The sequence below is a fragment of the Pogona vitticeps genome, chromosome 4, assembly GCF_051106095.1.
Source record: "Pogona vitticeps strain Pit_001003342236 chromosome 4, PviZW2.1, whole genome shotgun sequence".
NCBI lineage: Eukaryota > Metazoa > Chordata > Lepidosauria > Squamata > Agamidae > Pogona > Pogona vitticeps.
The window spans coordinates 167,617,496-167,640,373 of NC_135786.1; the positions used below are offsets into that span (position 1 = coordinate 167,617,496).

At 40.4% G+C, this 22,878-nt stretch overlaps 2 protein-coding genes across 5 annotated transcripts in view; one reads left to right on the forward strand and one right to left on the reverse strand.

The window, feature by feature from the left end:
- The first annotated feature begins 477 nt into the window (after positions 1-477).
- Positions 478-22,254, forward strand: MRS2 (magnesium transporter MRS2). Of its 3 annotated transcripts, XM_072998689.2 has the most exons (11): positions 479-737; positions 5,171-5,244; positions 7,579-7,615; positions 8,021-8,133; positions 8,693-8,866; positions 9,877-10,007; positions 11,485-11,601; positions 13,674-13,826; positions 16,778-16,895; positions 17,358-17,471; positions 19,618-22,254. In XM_072998689.2, exons 1-11 carry the CDS (start codon positions 551-553, stop codon positions 19,726-19,728), a joined length of 1,329 nt encoding a protein of 442 aa, XP_072854790.1. In that variant the 5' UTR covers positions 479-550; the 3' UTR covers positions 19,729-22,254. The 3 variants fall into 3 exon arrangements, with proteins under 3 accessions (XP_072854791.1, XP_072854790.1, XP_020637220.2); XM_072998690.2 differs by lacking the exon at positions 13,674-13,826 and having other exon boundaries at positions 478-737; XM_020781561.3 differs by lacking the exon at positions 5,171-5,244 and having other exon boundaries at positions 565-737.
- Positions 22,247-22,878, reverse strand: part of GPLD1 (glycosylphosphatidylinositol specific phospholipase D1) — a 52,178-nt gene continuing 51,546 nt past the window's right edge. For both annotated transcript variants that reach the window (XM_020781557.3, XM_020781556.3), the window contains exon 26: positions 22,247-22,515. In XM_020781557.3, coding sequence (XP_020637216.3) covers positions 22,438-22,515 — 78 coding nt within the window. In that variant the 3' untranslated portion in view covers positions 22,247-22,437. The remainder of the gene's footprint in view (positions 22,516-22,878) is intronic.

The following is a 22,878-nucleotide window of genomic DNA, read 5'->3' on the forward strand; positions in this document are numbered from 1 at the left end:
GCTGATGCTAAAAGGGCACACCGTCCATGCTGCAATTTTCTTCAGGCAAGAAAGGCAGCTGTGGCCTCACCATCTGGCCAAGATGATGCGGGGAACCTCTCCTCTCCTCCAGCTCTGCGATCCCCAACCTGATGAGGAATCCTGCAAGACCTGAACCTAGCCAGTTTTTGAACTCCTAATTAGGCTCCTGGTCTAACAAAGGCATTTCTCTTCCTGGCCCCATACAAAGCTCTTTATTGTCGTCTTGCACGAGGTGTCACACTTGCCGGCAACGGCGGGCCTTTGTGCCTGGCCCGGGTGACACAGAGGCTCCGGGAGGCCCCAACACCACTCCCCCCCCCTTCCGGGCTTTCCTCGCCTTAAGGATCCCCGATCAGTTCCTTGGTTTACAGCCCCGCGACTTCCCAAGCGGACATTTTGCGCCAGGGGGCGATCCCCGAAGGAGGCTCCGCCCTGCTCTTCCCACGTGGCCAGGCCCCGGAAGTCGGGGCGCCTGCGCGTTGCGCGAGGACGACGGAGCCGAGCGTCTCGAGCCGGGGGGCTCCTCGCGATGGAAGGCGCGCGGATGCTGAGGCAGCGGCTGCCGCTCTCCGCCTGGCTCCCGTTCGGCCCGGGCCTTTGCCCCGGCCGCCGCTCCCCCCGCCTGCTCCGGGCAGGCCTCTCGTGCTGCTCCCCCTGGGGCTCGGTCCAAAACCGCCCGCTCCGGCGACATGGCGCGCCGCCCTTCTTTTGCCCAAGTAAGTCATCGGCTGGCTGGGGGACGGCGCGCACGCGAGCGGGGCAAGAAGCCGTGGGAGCCCGACCCTGTCTTATCTGCCTAAGACGGGAAGAAGCTTCTTCCTTCGCTTCTCTTAGCGGCGCGACCCCCGAGGCAATCAATGTTCTCGGGTATTTGCAGCCTGAGCCCGCGCCTCCGCTTCAGGAACTTCAGCAGAAGTTTTGCACGGCGCTGGCGTAAAGACTCCGGAGGCGCAATCCTCTACGCCTCCAGAGTTGCCCGTCGGGCATGTGGCCGGTGGAAGGACGTGGGTGGTTTATAGCTTCACATCCTGATCGTGAAGTGACGACACTTGCCTGCGACGCCGCCGGCGTCTCTGTCCTGGGTGTGCTGCTTGCGAAGCAAGGCTCGCCCTGTCCAGTAGCCCTTGCTCGTTAGGAGCTTTGCAAGCCGGGTGGAGCACCTGGCACCTCAAAAAAGACAGTGGAACTGGGAAAGGTGTAGAAGAGAGCAACCAAAATTATGACTCGGCTGGGGCACCTCTCTTATGAGGAAAGGCTACAGCGTTTGGGGCTCTTTAGAGAGAAAAGGCGCCTGAGGGGGAACATGATTGAGACATGCAAAATTATGCAGGGGATGGATAAAGTGGATAGAGGGAAGCCCTTCCCTCTCACACAATATCAGAACCAGGGGACATCCACTCCTATTGAGTTTTGGGAGAGTGAGAACAGACAAAAGAAAACATTTCTTTACCCAGCATGTTGTTAGTCTGTGGAACTCCTTGCCACAGGATGTGGTGATGGCATCTGGCCTAGTAAGGTAAAGGTTCCCCTTGACAGTTTGACGAGTCGTGTCTGACTCTAGGGGGTGGTGCTCATCTCCATTTCCAACCCATAGAACTAGCATTTGTCCGAAGACAATCTTCCGTGGTTACGTGGCCAACGTGACTGGACAGGGAACACGGTTTTCTTCCCACCATGGTGGTACCTATTTATCTACTCATATTTTGCATGCTTTCAAACCACTAGGTTGGCAGGAGCTGGGACAAGCAACGGGAGCTCACTCCGACACGTGGATTCAATTTTACGACTGCTGGTCTTCTGACCTTGCAGGACAGAGGCTTCTGCAGTTTAACCTGCAGCACCATCACGTCCCTCTGGCATCTGGCCTAGATGCCTTTAAAAGAGGATTGGACAGATTCCTGGAGGAAATGTCCATTGCAGGTTGCAAGTCATGATGGGGATGTATAATCTCTAGGCTTAAAAGGAAGGTACCTTAAAATTCCAGATGCAGAGGAGGGGTATCAGGAGACAGGTATCTAGTTGTCTCATGTGCTCCCAGAGGCATCTGGTGGGGCCACTGTGAGACACAGGAAGCTGGAATAGATGGGCCCTTGGCCTGATCCAACAGGGTTCTTCTTATATTCTTAAGTCTTTCCCCTGTGTTTCGGGACATACATAGGGTCACTGTATGCTTCTAGTGGTTTGCAGTGCACTGCTGACTTATAACAGCCTTGATCCTGATAAGCACTGCCACTAGTGCACTAATACATTTTGTTAGCAGAACACTTCACGTGAGAAATGCATTGACACATGTCAGGGTACACAAGAATCTCAGACTTACTCTATATTTTTGGCCCTTTGTTGCATGGCTTACTTTCAGCCTTAAGTTCTTGGATTTCATCAAAACTGTTGCATGGGGGTTATAAGCTTTAGCAGTTTTGTCTTCCATGCTAAATTGACATCCTGACAATGCTACTTTAACTTTGTGATTTGAAATATTCTCTACAGCTGTTTTCTGCAGATATGCAACTCATGTTAGACCAAGCCAGCATTGCCCAGTAAGGGATGATGGAAACTGTGGTTCAAGGTATCTAGAGGAGCACTAGCTTGGGGAAGACTACGTTAGTGTCACATTTTTTGTGGTCAAACAAATAAATGCCATTTTATGCTGAGTTTTCTGATTTGCAACCCAAACATTGCGTAATGCTGGAGGACAATGGCTGAATATCACAACATTTTTTTAAAAAAAATCATAAAGTAGTTAGAGAAATTCTCTTTACAGTTTGTTCAGAGTTGGGACACTACATGATAGTTTAGAAAGACAACACAATCCCTTGCATAATTGTCAGGTTTTTGAAGTTCCATTTCCCTCAGTTGGTGTCGCTCTATCACCAAAAAAACAGTGGTGCCTCGCTTAGCGATTGCTTCGTTTAACAATGTATTCGCTTAACGATGGGTTTTTTAAAAGAATTTTCCACATCGTTTAACGATGTTTCCTATGGGCAATTTTCGCTTAGCGATTTCGGGACCTTGCTTCGCATAGCGAATGCATTTTGGGTCCCCTGTTTCGCTTAATGATGTCCGCTTTTGCAATTTTAAAAGTGTCTTAAAATGTTCAAAAACTGTTTTAAATGCTTGGAATCATTAGTGCACCCTCTAAAACATGTGCAAACTTAATTTGGCTTTGTTCTGACTCTTCGTTAATTTTTGGTGAATTTTTCCCCCCGTTGAAATGCATTGAACCCAAGTTTGACAGCTGTCAAACGGGCACTTCAATGCATTCCAATGGGGGAGAAAAAAATTCGCCAAAAATTAACGAAGACTCAGAACAAAGCCAAATTAATTTTGCACACATTTTAGAAGGTGCGCTAACAATCCCAAACATTTAAAACAGGTTTCAAACATTTTAAGACACTTTAAAAATAGCTTTTGACAGGTCCGTTTTCAGAACAAAGCCAAATTAAGTTTGCACACGTTTTACAAGGTGCTCTAACGAATCCAAGCATTTGAAACAGTTTCCGAGTGTTTGTTAATTTTTGATGAATTTTTTTCTCCCCCATTGGAATGCATTGAAGTGCCCAATTCCTGGAAGCAAGTCTAGGGTTTTCAGTGCTAATCGTATGTGTTGAGTATTAGAGCTTTGGCCTTCTCATGGAAACAATTTGCCATCACTGATTCTACAAATATTGGTTATGTTTAAACTTTAAACTTGAATGTGTAAATGGTCAGAAGTGGTGATGAGGTGCAGGGTTCTGTTTCCTCCCTGATTTACAGAACATTTGCAAAAGACTCAAATTGAAGTGCAGATTTATTTTTCCGTGTTCATTCTCTTGGTTGCAACATTTACAGTGTGCTACACACTGCACAGGAAAGTATGACAGTCACTGTTGAGTGAAATTATGAATTAACATTTATAGCAGTTTTTGTTTCAGGCTGCATAGCTCAATGCATTGGGATACTTGACTGTAGAGCCAGGATTTCAATTCCCCACTGTGTCTTATAGGAGGGAATGATTAACTGCTTCTGAATACTCTGTACCTAGGAAACAGCAGAAGGGGTTGCCATAAGTCAAAGTCAGCTTGATGGCATGTAATACCAATATTATTTTTTTTCATGTCTATATGAAAATTGCTTCAACTTCAGTTTAACTCAACTTTTGTGACTATTGATGGTTTGTTGCATTCTGTAACTCGTAAGATTACAGAATGGTTTGTGGCCAAGTTGGAGAACACAATTTGAAGAGGGCATTAATTATAGTTTCCAATATGATCCTATCCCCTGCTGCACCTTTTGGTAGTGACTAGATGTTAAACTTAGTTCATTTGCAGATGGGGACCTAGTATAACCAGGGCTTGAAAAAATTTAGAATGTCTCACCGGTCAGTCAAAAATTTCACTAGTCAGCATGACTGGACTATAGCCTTGCAGTTTATTGGGATTGGGAATCACTGATTTATACCTTCAGACTTGGGTTGCTTTATTACCTGCGTGCCTGTGGGGTCATGAAGCTTGTATTTTGAATGCCTTTCTTTTGAATGTCTCCAGCAAAAATAAAACTGAAAGCAAAAGCACCTGGCCTCTTAAAGAGCCACAGTTCCCTCCCACCCCAGGACGTGTCCTGGTTCAGTTGAAATTGGGAGCAGGGAATCTCCATATTCTCCAGCGTGGGACTACTGTACATTCTCCTGCAGAGCTATATCTCTATGTGCTGCTCGAACTCTCTTCTTGTGAGAAGAGGGCAGTTTTCCTTTTGCAATGGAAGGGGGGAGGGGAGGACTGCAGGACTAGAGAGAGACAGACAGACAGACAGACGGAGGGAAAGGAGGCAGGGAGGGAGGGAGCTGTGACTCGTCTACCAGCATTTTTCATTTGTCATAGATGAGCGGACAAGTGCATTTTTCAAGCCCTGAGTATAGCTAACATAAAGAAGTATATGACCAAAACAAACAAACAAACCAGCATTGTCTTGAGGTATGCAGTGTGGCATGAACCTTTTAATTCTTATGGATGCTGGGTGAGAGTGTGGCAAAGCACTTCTAAATCTTAGAATTCCTCCGCAATAGTAGCCATGCTGGCTGAGGGATCCTGGGAGTTTCAGTCGAAGAAGTGAAGCTCTAGGTAATACCAGTAAATATTACTCATCTTACAACCTCCCTTTTATTTTCCTTTAGGTGATCTTTCTCGGCACTTTAATACAGAGGCGTCTCAGGCCATGCTAGCTAGCATGGCTCCAGTATTTTCAGTGGTAAGTACAGTGGTGCCTCGCATAATGAGCACACCATTTAACAACAAATCCGCATAGCAATCTATTTTTTTAGATTGCTAAGGCGATCGCATTGCGATGTTTTAATGGGCAAAACATTCCAATGATCGGTGTTTCGCTTGCCGATCTTCGCATTGCGATGTTCCTAAAACAGCTGATCTGCGGTTCCAAAATGGCCGCCAGGTGCCCGAAATGGCCACCGCAACCATTTTTGCGCGGTTTCCTCGCTTACCGAGGGTGTGAAAATGGCGGCACTATGGAGGAACTTCGCTGAACGGTGAGTATGGGCCCCATAGGAACGCATTAAACAAAGTTTAATGCATTCCTATGGGTTTTTCCATTCTATTTAGCAATGTTTCCACATAGCGACGATTAATCCGGAACGGATTAACGTCGCTATGCGGGGCACCACTGTATGCTTGTTCATATTCCTACATAGTACAAATACAGAACTATGTTTCCCAACTGTCATTGGGAAAGAGGAATTAAGTGGGAAGCTAGTTAGTAACAGGGCAAAGGCAGCTGAAAGAGAGAGCTTCTGACTGAGAAGCAGAAGTGAAAGAAAACAGAAAATGCTATAGTAATTGCTGTAATGCTCTAATTGGGCCAGTGAAGAGGTTATACAATACAATGTAGACATTCAAGTTCTTGTGCACTCTTTGTTATGCAAGGTGATGAAGAAAGGAAAAAAGAGGGAAGGCAGTTAAAATGAAAGCTGCAGATTCTGCATTTGCTAAAAATGTTCAGTTGGAAGATGGGAAAAATGTTTTTTGGAGCCAAAAACTCAAGTGAAAAGATAAAAAAAAACAGTAAAACAGCAGTAGAACAGTAATTCATGAAAGGAGAGGAATAAAGCTACATTTCATTCTGTATCTTGTGACAAGGTTGTTAGAAGAGCCAGAGTGGGCTCAAAGTTGTCAAATTGTTAGACTGAGGCTGCAGACCTAAATATACTCATTAGAGAGTAGACCTCATGAAGTATAAGGTGATGTATTACTGAATTATAAACAGCATTGCACTGAGACAGAATGGTCACATAATAAATGTTTGACTATCAACAATAAATGCATACCATTGTTGCTTACCCAATAGGTGTTTCTGTGTTCTTGCTCTTGGGTTTTTTAATTAATTCTTAGATTTGTTAGTTTGTTATAATAACTATTTCGAGTTTGTACGTCAGATGTTATCCATATTCTCTTCTCCTCATTCCCAACTGAGAGCCATATGCTCTAAGTCTTAATTTGTGTCAATCTAAAGTAAAAGCCTAAAATCTTTAATTATTGTTATTTCTATAGCCTGGAACTACTTCATCTTTTCTGAATACAGTGGTGCCTCGCTTAACGAGTGCCTCGTTTAGCGATGAATTCACATAACGATGTGGTTTTTTAGAAAATAATATGCACCGTATAACAATGTTTCCTATGGGCGATTTTCGCTTAGCGAAGTTTGGGACCATGCTTCGCATAACGAATGCGATTTTAGGTCCCCTGCTTCACTTAACGACGTTTCTTTTTTCAATTTAAAAAGTGTCTTAGAAGGGTCAAAAGCGGTTCTAAATGCTTGGATTCGTTAGAGGACCCCCTAAGTTGTGTGCAAACCTGATTTGGCTTTGATCTGACTTTTCGTTAATTTATGGTGAATTTTTTTTTCGGCCCATAGGAACCAATGGAGCTGTCAGATTTTGATAGCTGTCAAAAGTTGGGGGGAAAAAATTCACCATAAATTAACGAAAAGTCAGATCGAATCCAAGTTAACTTTTGCATCCGTTTTAGAGGGTGCAGAAGCTAATCCAAGCATTTAAAACCATTTTTGACCCTTTTATGACACACTTAAATTTGCAAAAATTGACTTTGCAAAGCCATTGAAATGCATTGAGTCAGCTTCAATACATTCCAATGGAGGAAACATTGTATCGTTTAACGATGTTTCCTATGGGTTTTTTCACTTAAGGAGGGCAATCTGTGCCTATTGGAACGGATTAACCGGTTTCCAATGCATTCCTATGGGAAATGGTGTTTCACATAACGATGCTTCACATAACTTTTTTTTTTGGAACCAATTAAAATCGTTATGCGAGGCACCACTGTAGTTAGGTTTGTCCTTTGCCATGAAAATACTGCATAATCTTGAGATGCTCTATCCATTATGTTAATGAAAGTGGATATTCAATTCTGTGTAATAGAAATTTTAGAAACCGTGCAAAGAGTTACATGGTATGACTATCTCAACCATCTATATTTTTCAAGTCATCATAGAATTTGTCATTGTCTTATAAAAGCAAAATCCTGAGTCCAGTATTTCTTTTTCCTTTTTCAGATGAAATTTGATAAAGATGGCAATATCAGCTGTTATGGTATGTGGAATTCTAGACGTCCTTTAATTCTGGTCACCATAAAAAGATAAGGTTCTTACTCATGCAGTGGATCTTTTAGATATTGCTGAGGCAAATTTGCTTATAGTTTTAATTTTTAGAATCTAATTTAAAATAAATAAATGAAATAGTTTAGGATATGTATATCCTCCCTTTGTAGCGTTTTGGAACCCAATGTACCATGTAGAGTTCCATGAAACCTCTCATCTAGACATTGATGAGCCAATCTACTTGGCTTCAGGAAGGTCATGGGATCATATGGTGTCAGGCTGTGTCCTGGGACAGTTCATTTTGTTTGGTCTTGTGTTTACTGGAATCACAACTGTTTGGGCTGCTTGTCCATTGTAGTCTGTATTTTATATCATGTTTTAAACCTCTTCTGGACAGAAAGAAAGAAAACAGAACTGTACCAAGAACTCAGTCTTCAACCACGAGATCTACGATTCCAGCATCAAGTTAGCATATCACCTAGGAACAACAAGATTGTAATGAGAATGGAAGTGAGTGGTTTTTGTTTCATACATTTTTTGTTATGTCTGATCATACAAACTGATTTTCCTATAGGATGTCATCTTCGTGCAAGAAAGTAGTACTGTAAACTGTAGTACTTCTGTTAGTCTGATAAAGAGGGAGCATTTCACAGGCTGGGGGTATTTATTTTCAGTAATCTGTTGCATCATCCTTTACAAATAGACAAAGCAACAAGAAATAGAAATCAGCATATAATATATAGCATAAAATGTATACCAGGTAGCAATTAATAAATACAAGGCTAATAGCAGAAAACCTCAGTAGGGAAGGGAAATTATGGCCGAATCCTATACATGTTTTCCTAAAAGTGCCCAATTCTTATTTAGCACACTTCTGAGTAGACATCTACAGAATTGAGTTGTCAGCGAGGCAATGCCCGATACCGGCCTAAAAATAAGATTTTAACCTGATGACAGAATGAATACAAAGGGTATTTCTCAGAGCCGGGAATTTCCTTGAATAGCACTAAATATCAGTGAGCACTCATACTATGAAATGCTGTCTAATTGTATTATTTTATTCATTTAGTTCTTGAAGGCTGTGGTGACAACAGAATATCTTGTAATCTTAGACTATCGTAATGGAAACTTGGAAAATTGGCTGTTCAAAGAATTGTCACCTCAGTTAGCTGGAGAAGGCCAACTGGTTACTTATTCTTTACCTTTTGAATTCAGAGCTATAGAAGCAATACTGCAGTACTGGGTAAGCATGGTTCTACTGTACTGAAGGTTTTAGTTTGTTGTGATCAAGTGTTGAGGGGAACGGTAGAGACTGGAATTGTGGGTAGATAATAGGCAACTACTTTTTCTGTTTTCGGCAGTCACAATCCACTTGTGACTGCTGAAATCCCGGTATCTTGTATAAACAGTCTAGAATCAGTTATCTACTTATAGATAACCCAGTTCTAATTTATCTACATACTCAAGGGAGGGCGTATCCTGAGCCAATTTTCCTTGACCAGAAATAAACAGAATGTCTGCTTTGTCTTTCTTTAAAATCCTGAAATGGGGTACTAATGATTTTTACATTAAAAAAAAAAGATGAATGCAGGCAGAAAGAGTAAAATGAGAAAAAGAAAGAAAATCTCTGCAGGGGGGAGGCTGATTTGCACCCTCATAAACAAGTAAATATGTGTGTCAGTCTTTACAGTGTAGTGACTGGAATGTATTTGGCACAACTGGTGTCCCACTTATAAGAAGGCTACACACATACAGGTCCTATAATTGTGGCCTCAAAGAACCAGAATTGACCAATGGTCTGAATATACATTGAACAATTTTAGAAATTCCACATACTTGGCTTCTTTCAACTCTGGCAAATTTGAAAGAAAGGCGTCTCCATTTGGTCTATTCCCATCTGGAAGACCTCTTCCCCTCCTCCCCTTCTGTTAATAGTTGGACACACATCAGATGGTAGCAAAAGTTCACCAGTGGCATGCCCAGTCTACGACCTGCACAGATAATCTGGCCACATACCTCCAAATTTTAGACAAGTCACTGGGTCAGGGAGAAGCATGCTAATTTCCTTAGCCATTCAGACTGCCTGCCAATCATTCTCTTTAATGAGGCTGGTATGTCCGTTGGTTTTACTGGGGGGCTGCTCATCAGCTTCAAGAAGTTCAGGAACACATAGCTTTTACCTCTTTTCTCAGTGACCCCAGGTATTCTAAGAACATTGTTCTAATTCTTATGAAGGATCATGTTGTTATCTAGATCGGCTACCTCCATGGGAAACTCAACAGTCTGCAGCCTCAGATTCTTGAAACACTAAATGCTCTAGTGGATCCTAAGCTTTTGTCCTTGGACAGGAGCAAAGTTCACATCCTGTTGCAAAATGGAAAGAGGTAAGGAATTCCTCATTCTTTTGGATTACTTATACATTTTCTAGAAAGTTTTACTGCTTAACTGTCTAACAGTGAATGCTTTGTACTGCAACTTATTGTACACAGTGTTGACTTGGGGTTTGGCATTCCTGCCTGAAATCCAAAATCACATTGTTGAAGTCTGATTCTCTTATTTGTAAAAGTAGTGTCATAACCTCCTTTTGCTAAACAGATTAACATGGCTACCCCTCTTTATGAGAGAGACTGTAAATTAAGAGCCAAAATATAAATTGGTCATGAAACATTCATTATTTATTTTATTTATTTAAAATATTTTTACCCTGCCTTTCTCCTTAAAAAAGGAACCAAGGTGGTTTACAACATTAAAAGACAGTATGTAGAGCTAACAGAATACAATACTGAAAAGATCAAATACATACCATCCAAAAAAAAGAGCAGTAAACATAAGTGGCACAAAGCATATTCAAAGCAGTAAAGTACAACAATTCATTTAAAAACTCCACTCAGGCAGTCAGTCTCAAGGGAAAGAGAAAGGTCTTTGTGGAACATCCCTTGTGGAAGAATGGCAAAGACAGTGCCAACCTGGCTTCTTGTGGGAGCAGCAACACAGAAGGCCTTCTCCTGTGAGTCAACATGCTTGTATGGCAAAAAAATTGCATCCGTTATTAATCAGTATATACTGTAAATAATTGAAATAATTTAAATGTGGCTTTTCCATTGGACAAGTTTGTGAAATCGAGCACATCATCAGAATTCATAAAAAAATTTAATCAGAGAGCACTAGCTGTTATACAGCACAGACAATGCAGCCAGTGTCATCAAAATAAAAAACTAACTTTCAAAAGATTTGGGAGGAAAAACCCATCATTGTTAAAAAGATTTGAACTGCCTGCCTAATGGTGCTTGTTTCATTAATTCCCTTGTTTTGTAGGGTATGTGGAGAGCAGCCACTGAGCAGGCATTCCTCGAGGTTATCTGCCTTACCTCCTGTTGCAGGGTTGGTTGGACAAAATCCTGTTCAGAAATCTGTAGACACCTGTAAAACATCTTGGATGATTGGGCATCAGTCCAGGCATTGGAGATGTATTAGCTAAAATCTTGTTGCTTAATATAGTAAATTGCACTAGAGTAGGCCCACTGAATTGTTGATATTTGGTGTGTCACCTCTGTAAGTTCCATCGATTCAGATTGGCCTACTTTAACTGCTACTTTAGCATACTAAGTCACAGTTAGAGTAGGCTTGTTTGGACCAATGGAATTTATGGAGGAATTGACTCTCTAAATCCCCATTGATTCAATGGGCCTGCTCTAGTGCAATTTATTATGCTAAGCAAGAGGATTTTGGCCATTGTTCAGCTAGGGAGAGATTTTAAGAGTAAATGCTTTGGTTTTCTGATTTACAAAACAAGCTAATGTACAAACAAGTTTCCAACAAAATACTGATTTACCCTACTTATTGTTCCTCTGTTTTTTGTAGTTTGGCAGAATTAGAAACCGATCTTAAAGTTTTCAAAGAGACAGTATTGGAAATCCTAGATGATGAAGAAGTTCTAGAAGAGCTGTGCCTCAGTAAATGGACAGACCCCCGAGTATTGTGAGTGTGTACTGTAATGCTTATTTTGGGGAGCTTCAAGGAGCATGCCTCTGTCCTAAACTCACAAAATTATGGAAGTGAGCACTGTATTTTCTGCACATGTGTAAACTAGTTATTCAAAGCATCTTGTTTGTTCAATCAAAGCATAGCTATGTAGAATATTCTTGCTACATAGCACAGCTGGCTATTTTATTAGTCACTCTGGTGGACCACTTGTTTGGTGTGGCAACTCTTACAGTTTAACATCCAGTAACTATAAAGGGATTGTAGTTTCTGGAAAACATGGCTAAAAACTGTTTGAAAGTAGTGGTGATTCAATATGAGGAAGAAAAGTTCCTGCTAAGGCTGAAATCCAGCAGTAAGTTACAATTAAAGTAGGCTGGTTGAATCAATGCAACTTACAGAGAGAGGAGTTGATTCTTCAGACCCTCTGATTCAGTGGGGCTGCTCTAGTTGTGGCTTACTATTAAATTTCAGTTATCATATATACTTAATGCTGCAGTCGTTGCACTCAGTGTCTTGGGAGATCTTCCCACAAGTGAATTAGAATGGGAGAATAATATCAGTAAACCCGTATTGGTTGGACAGATTGGTCTGAGCCAAGCAAACTAATGCAAAACTGGAAAAGAAAACCATGCTAGAAAATACCCAGAAAATTAAAAGCGGCAAATTGGTTCTTAAAGGATTAATTTGAATATATTTTGAGGCCTCTGCTTGTAAAATGCTCAAGGAGAAGCAAAATCGTGACCAAATAATAACATTGTCCCCTGGGTGTTAGTTATGGAATATGTCTGTAGTGTTCTTCCAACTAGAAAAAAGTACCTTCTGAAATAGAGGAATTTGTAATTACCATTCCTAAGAAAGAAGCATTGCAGAAATGCATGTGATCATGTATTGAATAAATTCTGAGTTCAGGCATGTGCTTGCTTTCTGTTGTGCATTTGATAGGCAGGCTGATCTCACCTTCAGGAATGAAGCCTGTCCACTTTTAAGCCAACCTGTTTTACTGTCACTTCAGGCATGGCTAGTCACCTTTGAGTTTAGTAAGTCTAAGCCACCAGAAATGACTTGATAGCCCCAGCCCCATACTTGTCAGCAAAGAAGGAACAATTGTGGCAACGATTCTCAAAACTATCAGAGTAAGAGTCCTTTAATAAATGGGAAAAAGGGACTTCAGTCTTTACAAGTATAACTTGGATGAAATGGATCAGAAGGCATGGTTTATTGAGGTAAATGGAAAAATGAGATCATAGCATATTTTATAGGCTTTTTAGGAAAAGACTTTTGAGAAAGCCACTGTGCACAGAGTGTCCTCATAAAGCCACAGAAGGTGCACAGGTGCCATTGTTCCATCGATTAGTGGCTACAGTTCTTGTTCATATTATGCCTCTGCATTTATTTGTTTGAGGCTAGTGTCCTGTTGCTTATCCCAAGCAGAGTAAATCTGCTGATTTGCTGAGATTTGCAGAGTTGTTGATTTACTACTTAACTATTGATTCAGTTGGACTACTGTTCAGACTTGCAATAAGATACTGGTCTCTGTGACAAGACTGGATTTGTAGGAGCACATATTTCTTTAACCTGGTATCATAATATGACATTTCTTAATTTAAGGTGATAATGAACAGAATTCACCATTTAGGTATGATTCATTATAGCTCAACAATCCATCACTTAGCTACAATATTCTTCCAAGTGAATGTTGACTTTGCAGTGGAGTGGAGCGTATAGTCCTTCCCTACTGGTGAAACTGGAGGAGTCACTTCTTTCAGCTCAACTGACCTTTCAAGTTAAGGAAACTCAAGATTTTGGTTGAGTGCACAGAAGGAAGAGATGATTATGTGTTAAATCAGACTTTTCACCCACTGATGAACAAATTATTTCAAATTGTTACACAAATTACATTGTCTACTCACAGGTTTCATTTATTTGCAAGTGTGGTTGTGTAGGTGCTGAAGTGTAGGAGCTAGGAAGTAAGAGGGCAGTATTACTCTAGGCTTCTACTTGAATTCATGTGCAAAATTCCAGAGTGTTGGCATTTTAATTAGAATAAAGGTTACTGTTGGTCACAGTGAGGAGAGTGTCTCTGGAATTGACCATGCTGAAGAGATGGAACTGCTGTTGGAAAATTACTACAGGCAGGCAGATGATCTTCTTAATGAAACTCGTGAGCTTCGGATATTGATTGATGATTCTGAAAGCATTATCTTCATCAACTTGGACAGGTTAGTGACATGTAGTATATAATTTGCCAGTATTTCAAATAATCAATGTGTAAATGTTCATTATCATTCCTGCTTTTGGTTCTGTTCTTTTTTTAAGTTGGAAAAAAGCATTGAATTGCTGTAAATTGCTGTAGTTATTTCAGTGAATTGCCTTGTGTTTCTCATAGTACATCAGGGTTAAAATCAACATGACAGTGAATATATAACTTAGAATAACTTCACATATTTCCTTGAATACAAGTGTCTTGCAGCATTAGTTTACCTTGGTTTGGGCTTCAGGCTAGATAGCCTTCCAGATGTTTTGGGCCACCCATCTCATAAGTCCTCTAATTGACATGGTTAGTGGGGCTATGGGAATTGCAGTGCAACACATTGATGAACCCATGACAACCCTCGGTTTAAAGGCAATATTCCTTTATGTATGGACTGGTAAACATTTAATTAAAAAACCCACTAGTTTTGCTTAGAACTGCAGTTAATTGCAAGCTGTCCTCAATGTGCATACAAATATAGTGTGAAGACTCTTTTTTCCTCTTCTGTAGGAAAGTTAATTCAGAGGGAGTGCTGTATCAGGAGGCCAGAACAAAGTCTTAAATGAAGAGCTGAGTACCAGAAGGGCCATTATGTTCCTGCCATATATTCCACTGCCTTTTCTGATCCTCTGCTCCTTTTGTAAGTATTGTTGCAAGGTAACAGTAAATCAACTTGTCATATATACATTATAAAAGCCAGTTTTCATTAAGCCCATAAACTTTTACTGTTACTCTGTTAGTACTTACAGAGGAATCAGAGATGGCATAGAGAGATTGTGATCTCTGCAGAGAAGAAGCTATTCTGTTTCCTTATCACCCAACTTTCAAAACTGAACAAAACCACCATTGATCCAGTTCCACTTTGTTGTTGTCTTATTGACTCTTTTGAATAGTGTAGTATTAGTATTCTGCTTCCATTTATCTAAGATAAGGCTAGCATGCTCTTTCATTTTTTTTTTACTGTATGAACTTAACTCAAGTTATAACAGTTGAAGCATGAAACACTACACAGTATTTCCGGACACAGCCATTTCGGAACACAGACTTCCCACCAGTTGACTCCAGCCTCAGTGAAATATCCTACTGTTTTGTTTTGGAACACATCCCCCAGAATTCTGTATCAGTTTGGCAGTGAGTACCTTTGGAAGAACATTCCGCTAGGCTGAACTGCTTTCTTTACATTTGCTATTTTATCCTGGGATGGACAACCTGTGATGCAACTCCCATAATCCCTCACCATTAGCTAGGCTGGCTAGGGCTAATAGTTGTTTTCTACGTACATCTGAAAGTATTGGCACAAGGTGAAAAATTATGGCTTTAAAATCTCTACATAGCAGATAGAAGTTCAGGAATCTAGGTACACACTGTCAAAAGAAGTAGCTTCAACTCTCCCTTCAGTATTATTTTATTGCTTAGTTCTCCTCAACTGGCACTTATTGTCTCAACAGCTCATTCAGGGACACTGCTAAGAGAAAGAATAAAAATGCCATTTTGCTCATATTTCTGAATAGATTAAAACAGCATTCTGTAGAAAGCCAATGGCTGGTTACAGAGCTTAACTGATTAACTAGCTTCATAACCACTACATGATTGACTCTTAACTACATAACACACTGTCCACAGACTGTTTAACTCCTGACAAACAAAAGAAGAGGAACAAGGTCTTAAGTAGAAAGGCATGGCTTGCTTCAAAGTCTGAGGCAGGAAAGGAACAATTGGCTACTGCTGGATTGATTGACAATAACTCCAGTGCAAAAAAGGTCCCTCCCAGCCAAAACTTCTTAAAGGTAGCATACAAAGGTTGCTAGTAATTCCAACAGGAAGGCCACACATGGCTCATACACTTGGAATCATAGAGCTTCTCATCCATGAAACCCTGTTCCAGGCCTCTGCATTTCTTGGATCATGAGAACTTGTTTATGGATAGACATTTTTCCACAGTCGTAGCTGTGGATGAGGCTATATTGCTGAGAATCCATACTGTACAACAGCTATGCTAGGGAGGCAGAGTGGAAGTTAAATTTCAGACTTCAGGAGTTAATTAGAATTATCTATAAATGATGAATTTTTGCGTCCTAAATGCTGTCTTCAGCGAGCAGTTCCCTTAAAAATGTTTATATTCTTTATTAGGATTCCAGTTTGCTGATTTACATATTGAGATAATTTAAAGTGCAATTTGTTTGAATAAATACATGTCTGAATTTAGATGGCTTGGAATATGCTCAACTAGGCCACAATTATATAGTTAACTACATGTTTATTGGTTAAGTTACTGGAAAGGAGTGCTATAGTCTAGAGAGAGTGTGGAAAAAACTTGATTACAGTTCTTGGCAGCTAAGTATTCCTTGAGAGCACTTTCCAGAAAAGATACATATGATGATGAATGATGATCAGTTTGTACTTTGGAAGCTTTAATGAAAAGTCAGTGTAGGTATTCAAGTGAGGGGTTGACCCCACCCCGTGCCTTTTTTTTTTTTTTTTTTTTTTTTTGCCACCCAAATATAACCATAAATGGGCTTGCAGCTACTTTTGATTTCCTCCTCTTTGTTGTTTTCAAGGCAAGTGCAGCCACAAGGTTGGTCTTCTGGGAAGAAAATGAGCATCTATATCCCTAGAATCCATCTACCCCCTCCATTCAGTGGATAGTAATGGCTGCTGACCCTAAACTAAGTCTTTCAGGGTTGGTGAAAGGAACCTTGTTCTAATCTTGCTTCCCACTCCTGTCTGTGAGAACCAGATGAGAGGTGTGTTTTCCCCAGAGGTAGTGAAATCATAGTGGACGTGACCATGAAAGGCTGCTGATTGTTTGGTTGTTTTTTCTGTGTGGTCTAATAAAAGGTATCACCTCTTCTGCATTTATATTAAGTAACTGAAAAACAGCCTTTTTCTTTGACATGGTTGAATTTCTCTTTTTTTTAGCCACCGTAACGTAATGATGAGGCTGAACTTGCAGCTGACCATGGGTACTTTCTCACTCTCACTCTTCGGACTGATGGGAGTAGCTTTTGGCATGAACTTGGAGTCTTCATTTGAAGAGGTGAGACACAGGTCTGAAGAAGAGACCTGGCATAACTCTGATTTCTGTTTTGTGCATAAAGCATAACAGTCATTAGTTTATAAGTCATGCCCCTTTACCTAGTTCATAATTTTCTTCCTTGCTTCTCAGAACAGATCTCTCACTAGGTTGGGGAGTTGTACCAAAGGAAATTAAGAGAGCAGAAGAAAGGAACTCAGAGCAGCTACCATTTTTGGTAGAAATATGGGAGAAAGGAAGAGGCCATATCATAGTGTGTATTAGGACACATTGGTTTCCTGCTATCCATTTCTAGGATGACAGTTTTGCCAGCATACCGAGTTGCTAGATGTTTGCTTAGTGTTTCTCATTATCCTCAGTTCAAAAGGCCTGCCCTGTACAATACTGGGCTTTTGAAAGAAATAAAAATAACATGATGGTAATGAATTTTCTTTGAAAAAAATTATGTGTTCTTAACTCCGCTAGGATCACAGAGCCTTTTGGCTGGTGACTGGAATTATGTGCCTGGGCAGTGGCCTAATTTGGCGATGGCTTCTTTCCTTCCTTGGACGACATCTACAATCTTCAACACCCGTATCAGTGAGTACAAACTAACATTTACAAAATGCCTCCACCTACTCCACACATGGCCCAGTGCTTCAGTTTTTCAAGACTCCCTGTGGAATATTGAAACATTGACAGCCTGGAACATAAGAACAGGACTTGTTCATCTTGATTTACTACAATGAGATCTAAAATAAGTAAGTAGACTCAATGTGAGCCTGTAACCCTCTTCAGGTGTTATGGATATATATACCCTAAACACACGGGGAATAGGGACTGCATTAGCATTATTTCTGTTCTCCCATGGCGAGAAAGTTTCTTGAGAGGACAGTGTCTGTGGAGACGTTAGATGCTGGATCCATAACACCTGAATAGGGTTCATATGAATATGTGAATTATTAATCTGCTTTACATGGCAGGCAACCAAGATGCAGCAGCTCTGTGAGTCTGGTCTTTCTCCAAGTTAGAGATCAACTTTAATTTGATGTCACATTTTAAGTAACTTCACTTTTCCTAGAGGCCCTAGCTGTCAAGGTGGCAACCCATTTTGTTTTTAAACATTCAAAAGATAATGTGAAGTGACTTTACTCTCCTTTTTTGAAGTCCATACTGAAAGGCCAGTGGGAAACCCAGACCAAAGGTAAGCAGCTTGATTTGAATCCAGTAGTTCATTTGCGGTCAGTTGCATCACTTAAAATCAAAGGCAGTTACACTGTCTTGATTAAATAGGACTGGGCACATCTCTCTCTCTCTCTTTTGTAGCCTTCTGCAACTTCATGCCCATGCGTTTTGACAATTCCCCTCATACCCAGCTAGTACAGCCATCGGCCATGTCCCTTAGGATGATAGGAAGTAATGGGAAAGGCTAGTTGGTAGAACAGTTGGTGCCTACCTTGTAATTTACCTCCATTAAAATGTGTCTTTCAGAAGAGTCTGTGATCTTCAATGTGTGACAGGTCCTTTTACATGTCAAATTTCTTGCTTTAGTCCTAAAGTTTGTTACAGGTGACGTTGTTCGACAACAGGAGTGGAAAAGTTGACAGGACCAAGGGCCAATTTTCTGCTCCTGGGCTTCACTGGGAACTGCACAAACCACCAAAAGAATGCCAGAAATGCAGAAGATGAAACTGAAGGCCCTATAAAGCCTATTTCCAGTTTTGAAGAAAAAAGAATTAACATAAACCCATTAAAAAGTGCAAGGGAGTCTATGATCTGTTAAAAAGTTGACTGCCCATTCCTGGAAGCTTACAGGTGCCTCAGTTTACTTCCCTGTGCCAGAAAGAGGAGTTTATGGGATGGCCGACACTTTTTCTACTCTGATCTACAAGCTGTATTCACATTCCTGAGCTGTATTGGCTGGCTGGCCCCTTTTTAAAACTGCTTGACCAGAGATACATTGTTGATGGATAAGTATTTCTTTATTTGTAGTAAATAACTGTTGCTCACGATGGCCTAGCTCTCACTTACTATAAACTTCAGTAAGTTTATCTTTCTCTTCCCCTTGGGCATTCCGTCCTCTAAGACTGGGCATCTTTCTGGTTGCAAACAAAACACAAATATTATCAGCTAAATCAAATTTTACCTTCTCTAGATTGGCCCTGCATCTGTGTCAGAAGATAGCATTTGGGGAGTCTGATTTAGGAATAACCCAGTTCATCCATTCTTGCTTTGGATATTCAGTTTCTTTCCCTTGCAGCTGTATTAGGCTGATACAAGGACTGTTCTTATAATGGCAGCTGTTGGATGGCTTATTGGTGATTTCTTGAAGAAAAAAAAGCATCAGATTATAATTTTTATAGAACTGGTTGAGGACATATTACTGGAGTCTACATCATTCTGGAATAAAGACAAGACAAGCTTGCCTCAGTTGGCCATAATTATGCTTCACTGGTCGTCCAGTTTCTCATCTCTCAATCCTATTCTGGCTCAAGCAGCTTTCTTAACACTATATAAAAGAACTACTGCCAGGCTCCAGGCTTAAGTACAGGGAATTAACCTGTCCATTTTACTTTTTTTCCCTTTGAAAATGCAGTTAATATAGTAACCTCTGCAAAAAGTTGTTCTGGCTCTTTTAAAGTGCACTTTTAAAGTGCAATTGACCATTCTTTTGAGGAGCTCACAGTTCCTTAGTGCTGATTACTTGTTTCCCCCACTTACTTTTTGCTGTTGCTGTTTCCCCTAGGTTACTTCTTTATTGAAAAGAACTCCGCCAGCAAATGGAAAAGTGGAAATTAAAAGTGACTTTAAAACAGAACCCTTTGGGTCAAGTAGAAGCACGGTGACCAATCAGTAATCTGACCACTACTGGTTGTTTCTGCAGAACTGAATTTGGGACTCAAAAACAATTTGAGACTTGTTTTTTCTCTCAGAAGAATTTGAGATTTGTTTTTTCTCTCAGAAGAGGTAGCAGGTATCATTTAACTGTAGTGTTTACTAAAGATGTGAATCTGCAGCCATCCAAATCTGCAGCTTTGCAGAGAAGAGCTCAGCAGAATTTAGTACACCAAAGTAGAAAACCTCAAATTCCCATGAGATATATGACATACCACGTGGACTGCTTCATCTGATATTGATTCTGGGAATTTTAGTGTCACCTTGATAATGTCACAACGCAAAACAAAACCCCTGCTAATGGCATCTATCTTTTTTGAAATGCAAATTCCAACCTATAAATACTACCTGTATTCTTACTCAGTGGTTTCACTTGTGTTCCTTTGTGCAAGGGAATATTTGTAGGGAAAATGTGCCATCTAAATGGCCTTTAAACCATAGACTTCTTTAATGCAGAGATAGGTAGTCTTATCCTCATTGGTACATTCTGTTTTGAAAGAGTATACAACTGAATTGAATGCTACTATGGAACACACTTAAACTTCCTAATATATTCTTCCTTCAGCACTTCTGAAGGTGCCATTCTTAAAGAGGAAATACCCTGCTGGGTTATAAGACTTGAAGTACTCCCCACTTCCTGGGCGAGAGGGGTAGTAAAGTGATTGTCTACTGGTCTATTTAGTAACAGGGATGCAAGGGAATGCCTTGCTTGTGTGTATATATATATATATGTATATGCACTCTTTCAAAGCTAATATCTAATAAACAATCATTATTTTAACTCAGAGGTTAGGCAGCCCTGATGCCTTCCAAATATTTTGGACAATGACTCCTGTGATTCTTAACTATACAAATCATGCTGGCTGCATGATTGGGAATTGCTCTAAACATCGGAGGACACCAGTTCCCCCACACCAGCTGTAACCCGAAAGAATCTCCCTTTTAGGGTAAATTTGTTTGGCTGTTTTTGTAACTGTTAAGTGGCTGGATCCCAAAAAAAAGAGTATTTTCTACCCTCTGTCCCATTTTTCACCATCATAATAATGCCAGCAAGTAAATCTGCTGCTGTCCTGGTCCAGATGCTGCATTCAGAAGGACTGTCTCCATTGGATTCAGAGCCATATACTGAAACTTCAGACAGGTCTCTTAGGTGGTTCCCTGCTCCCGTTGCTCAGGAGGCACATGTGACAGTTCCATTAAAATGTTAATATTACATTACCAAGTGGAGGCCTTCATTGAGTCGTCTTCCCATTCTTTTCTAAGTAAATATTAGAAGGGACTTAAACAATTGTGATGTTTATAAGTCCCTTCTTAAAGCACCATCCTTACTCTGATGGTGCTTCAGAGTACCAAAAGAGAGAGAGAAAAAGAAAGAAAACTACTAACTGCTTGAAAGGTAAAATAACTAGGGAATGAGAAGAGTTACCATATGTTGTGTGGTTAGCTAACCTATCCTCCTTCAGAATTACTGTAAATGGTTACTTAAAGAGGAGTAGCTTTTATTATTTGCATTATGTGTGAAACAGTGAGACTTTGGTTTCCAGTTTTGAATGAAGACAGTACTTTCATTGACCTAAATCACTTAGAACCTGGAATACATTGATGTAAAGAAGAAAGTGGGGTGGCATTTGAGTAGGAAGATAGGGTTCTGCCTTATACTAGGTCAGGCTATTGGTTTATTTAGCCTAGTGTTGCCTACTGATGACAGCTCTCCAGGGTTTTTACTAGAGAGGCGTTTCCTTTTACCCACTGTTGAGCTCTCTTAACTGGAAAGGCGAAGGATCACATCTAGGAACTTCAATATGCAAAGCACACCACTAAACTACAGAAACCATCGTAATAAGTGTAAAAGTTTAGGAAATCTGAAATTGCCAATATTCTTCTGTGCCAATTTCTAAGTCCTTCTATATTGATCAAATATTAATTTACTTAAATTTATTTAAAATATTTTTATCTTACCTTTCTCCTTAAAAAGGACCCAAGGCAGCAAATATACATCTCAGCTCACTATTAAGTATGTCTTGAGATACAAGTACAACTACAGATAACTTTTCTTGTTGTTCCAGGGATGATGTGAAGCAGGAAATAGTGGCTTTCTTCAAAGCCCTGGTCATTGCTCAGACACTACAATGGCTATCTTTGTAGTAATTTAAAATGTCAGCACTTGGCACAGGTAGCCTTCAGCAATAGTCCAACTGAAGGCAGGATTATGTGGACAGCATGGCATTTCATTTCTTTTTGCACAGATGAAATTGCATTTGGCCTAATTTTAAGTAAAATTGTTCCACCTCTTTTTCACATATTGTAATCACTGGGGTGGTGCCTTTCTAACCAGGGTAGGAATGAATAGCAGGATGGTGAGGACAAAAAAAAATATATGTCTGTGGAAAACTATTTGTTGTAAAACTCCACCTTTGTAGAATTTGTTTGATTTTTCTTCTCCTGTGCTGTGTCACACTGTATGGCAATAAATCAAAGTATTTTCTTACCCATTATTGCTTTTAATATTGACATTTAGCTAAAATTGGACCCTCTTTTAGAGGGGGGGGGGCTAGCTTAAAAGGTTTTTGCTAATCACATGCCAGTCCCATAACACATACAGGTTACATTCTGTAAAACAGCTGGTTCAAAAAATGTGAAAAGTGACTTTCTGAAAACACACAGAGAAAAATTAAAAGGTGTAGATGAAGAGCCTCCCACTAAGCCGTGCTTTTACTGAACTCCTCTCAGCAGCTACTACAACTTCATTCTGAAAAAGAAAGCAGCCATTAATCCCATTCCAGCCATGCAGAGAAAATAGTAGTTTTTTAAAGCTTTTCAATCAGGTCCTTCTGTTTCCAGGGCAATGAAAGAGATCAGCTCTCTTTGGTTAGGTTACCCCTTTAGGTCATCATGACAGGCCAATGACCACTGCAGTCTGTTGGGGGGTGGAACTATTGCCAAGTATCTTGAAGCATGTGGGCTTGAATCTATTGCTAAATATATGTGTAACTGCTTTGTGATCATTCTGCTGAAGAGGCAGCCACACTTCCTCATTTCCTCTCCCTCAAACCTTAAAGCAAGACAAACTACATTTTTTCCTTATGTGTGCAAGTGACAGCCAACAAAATGA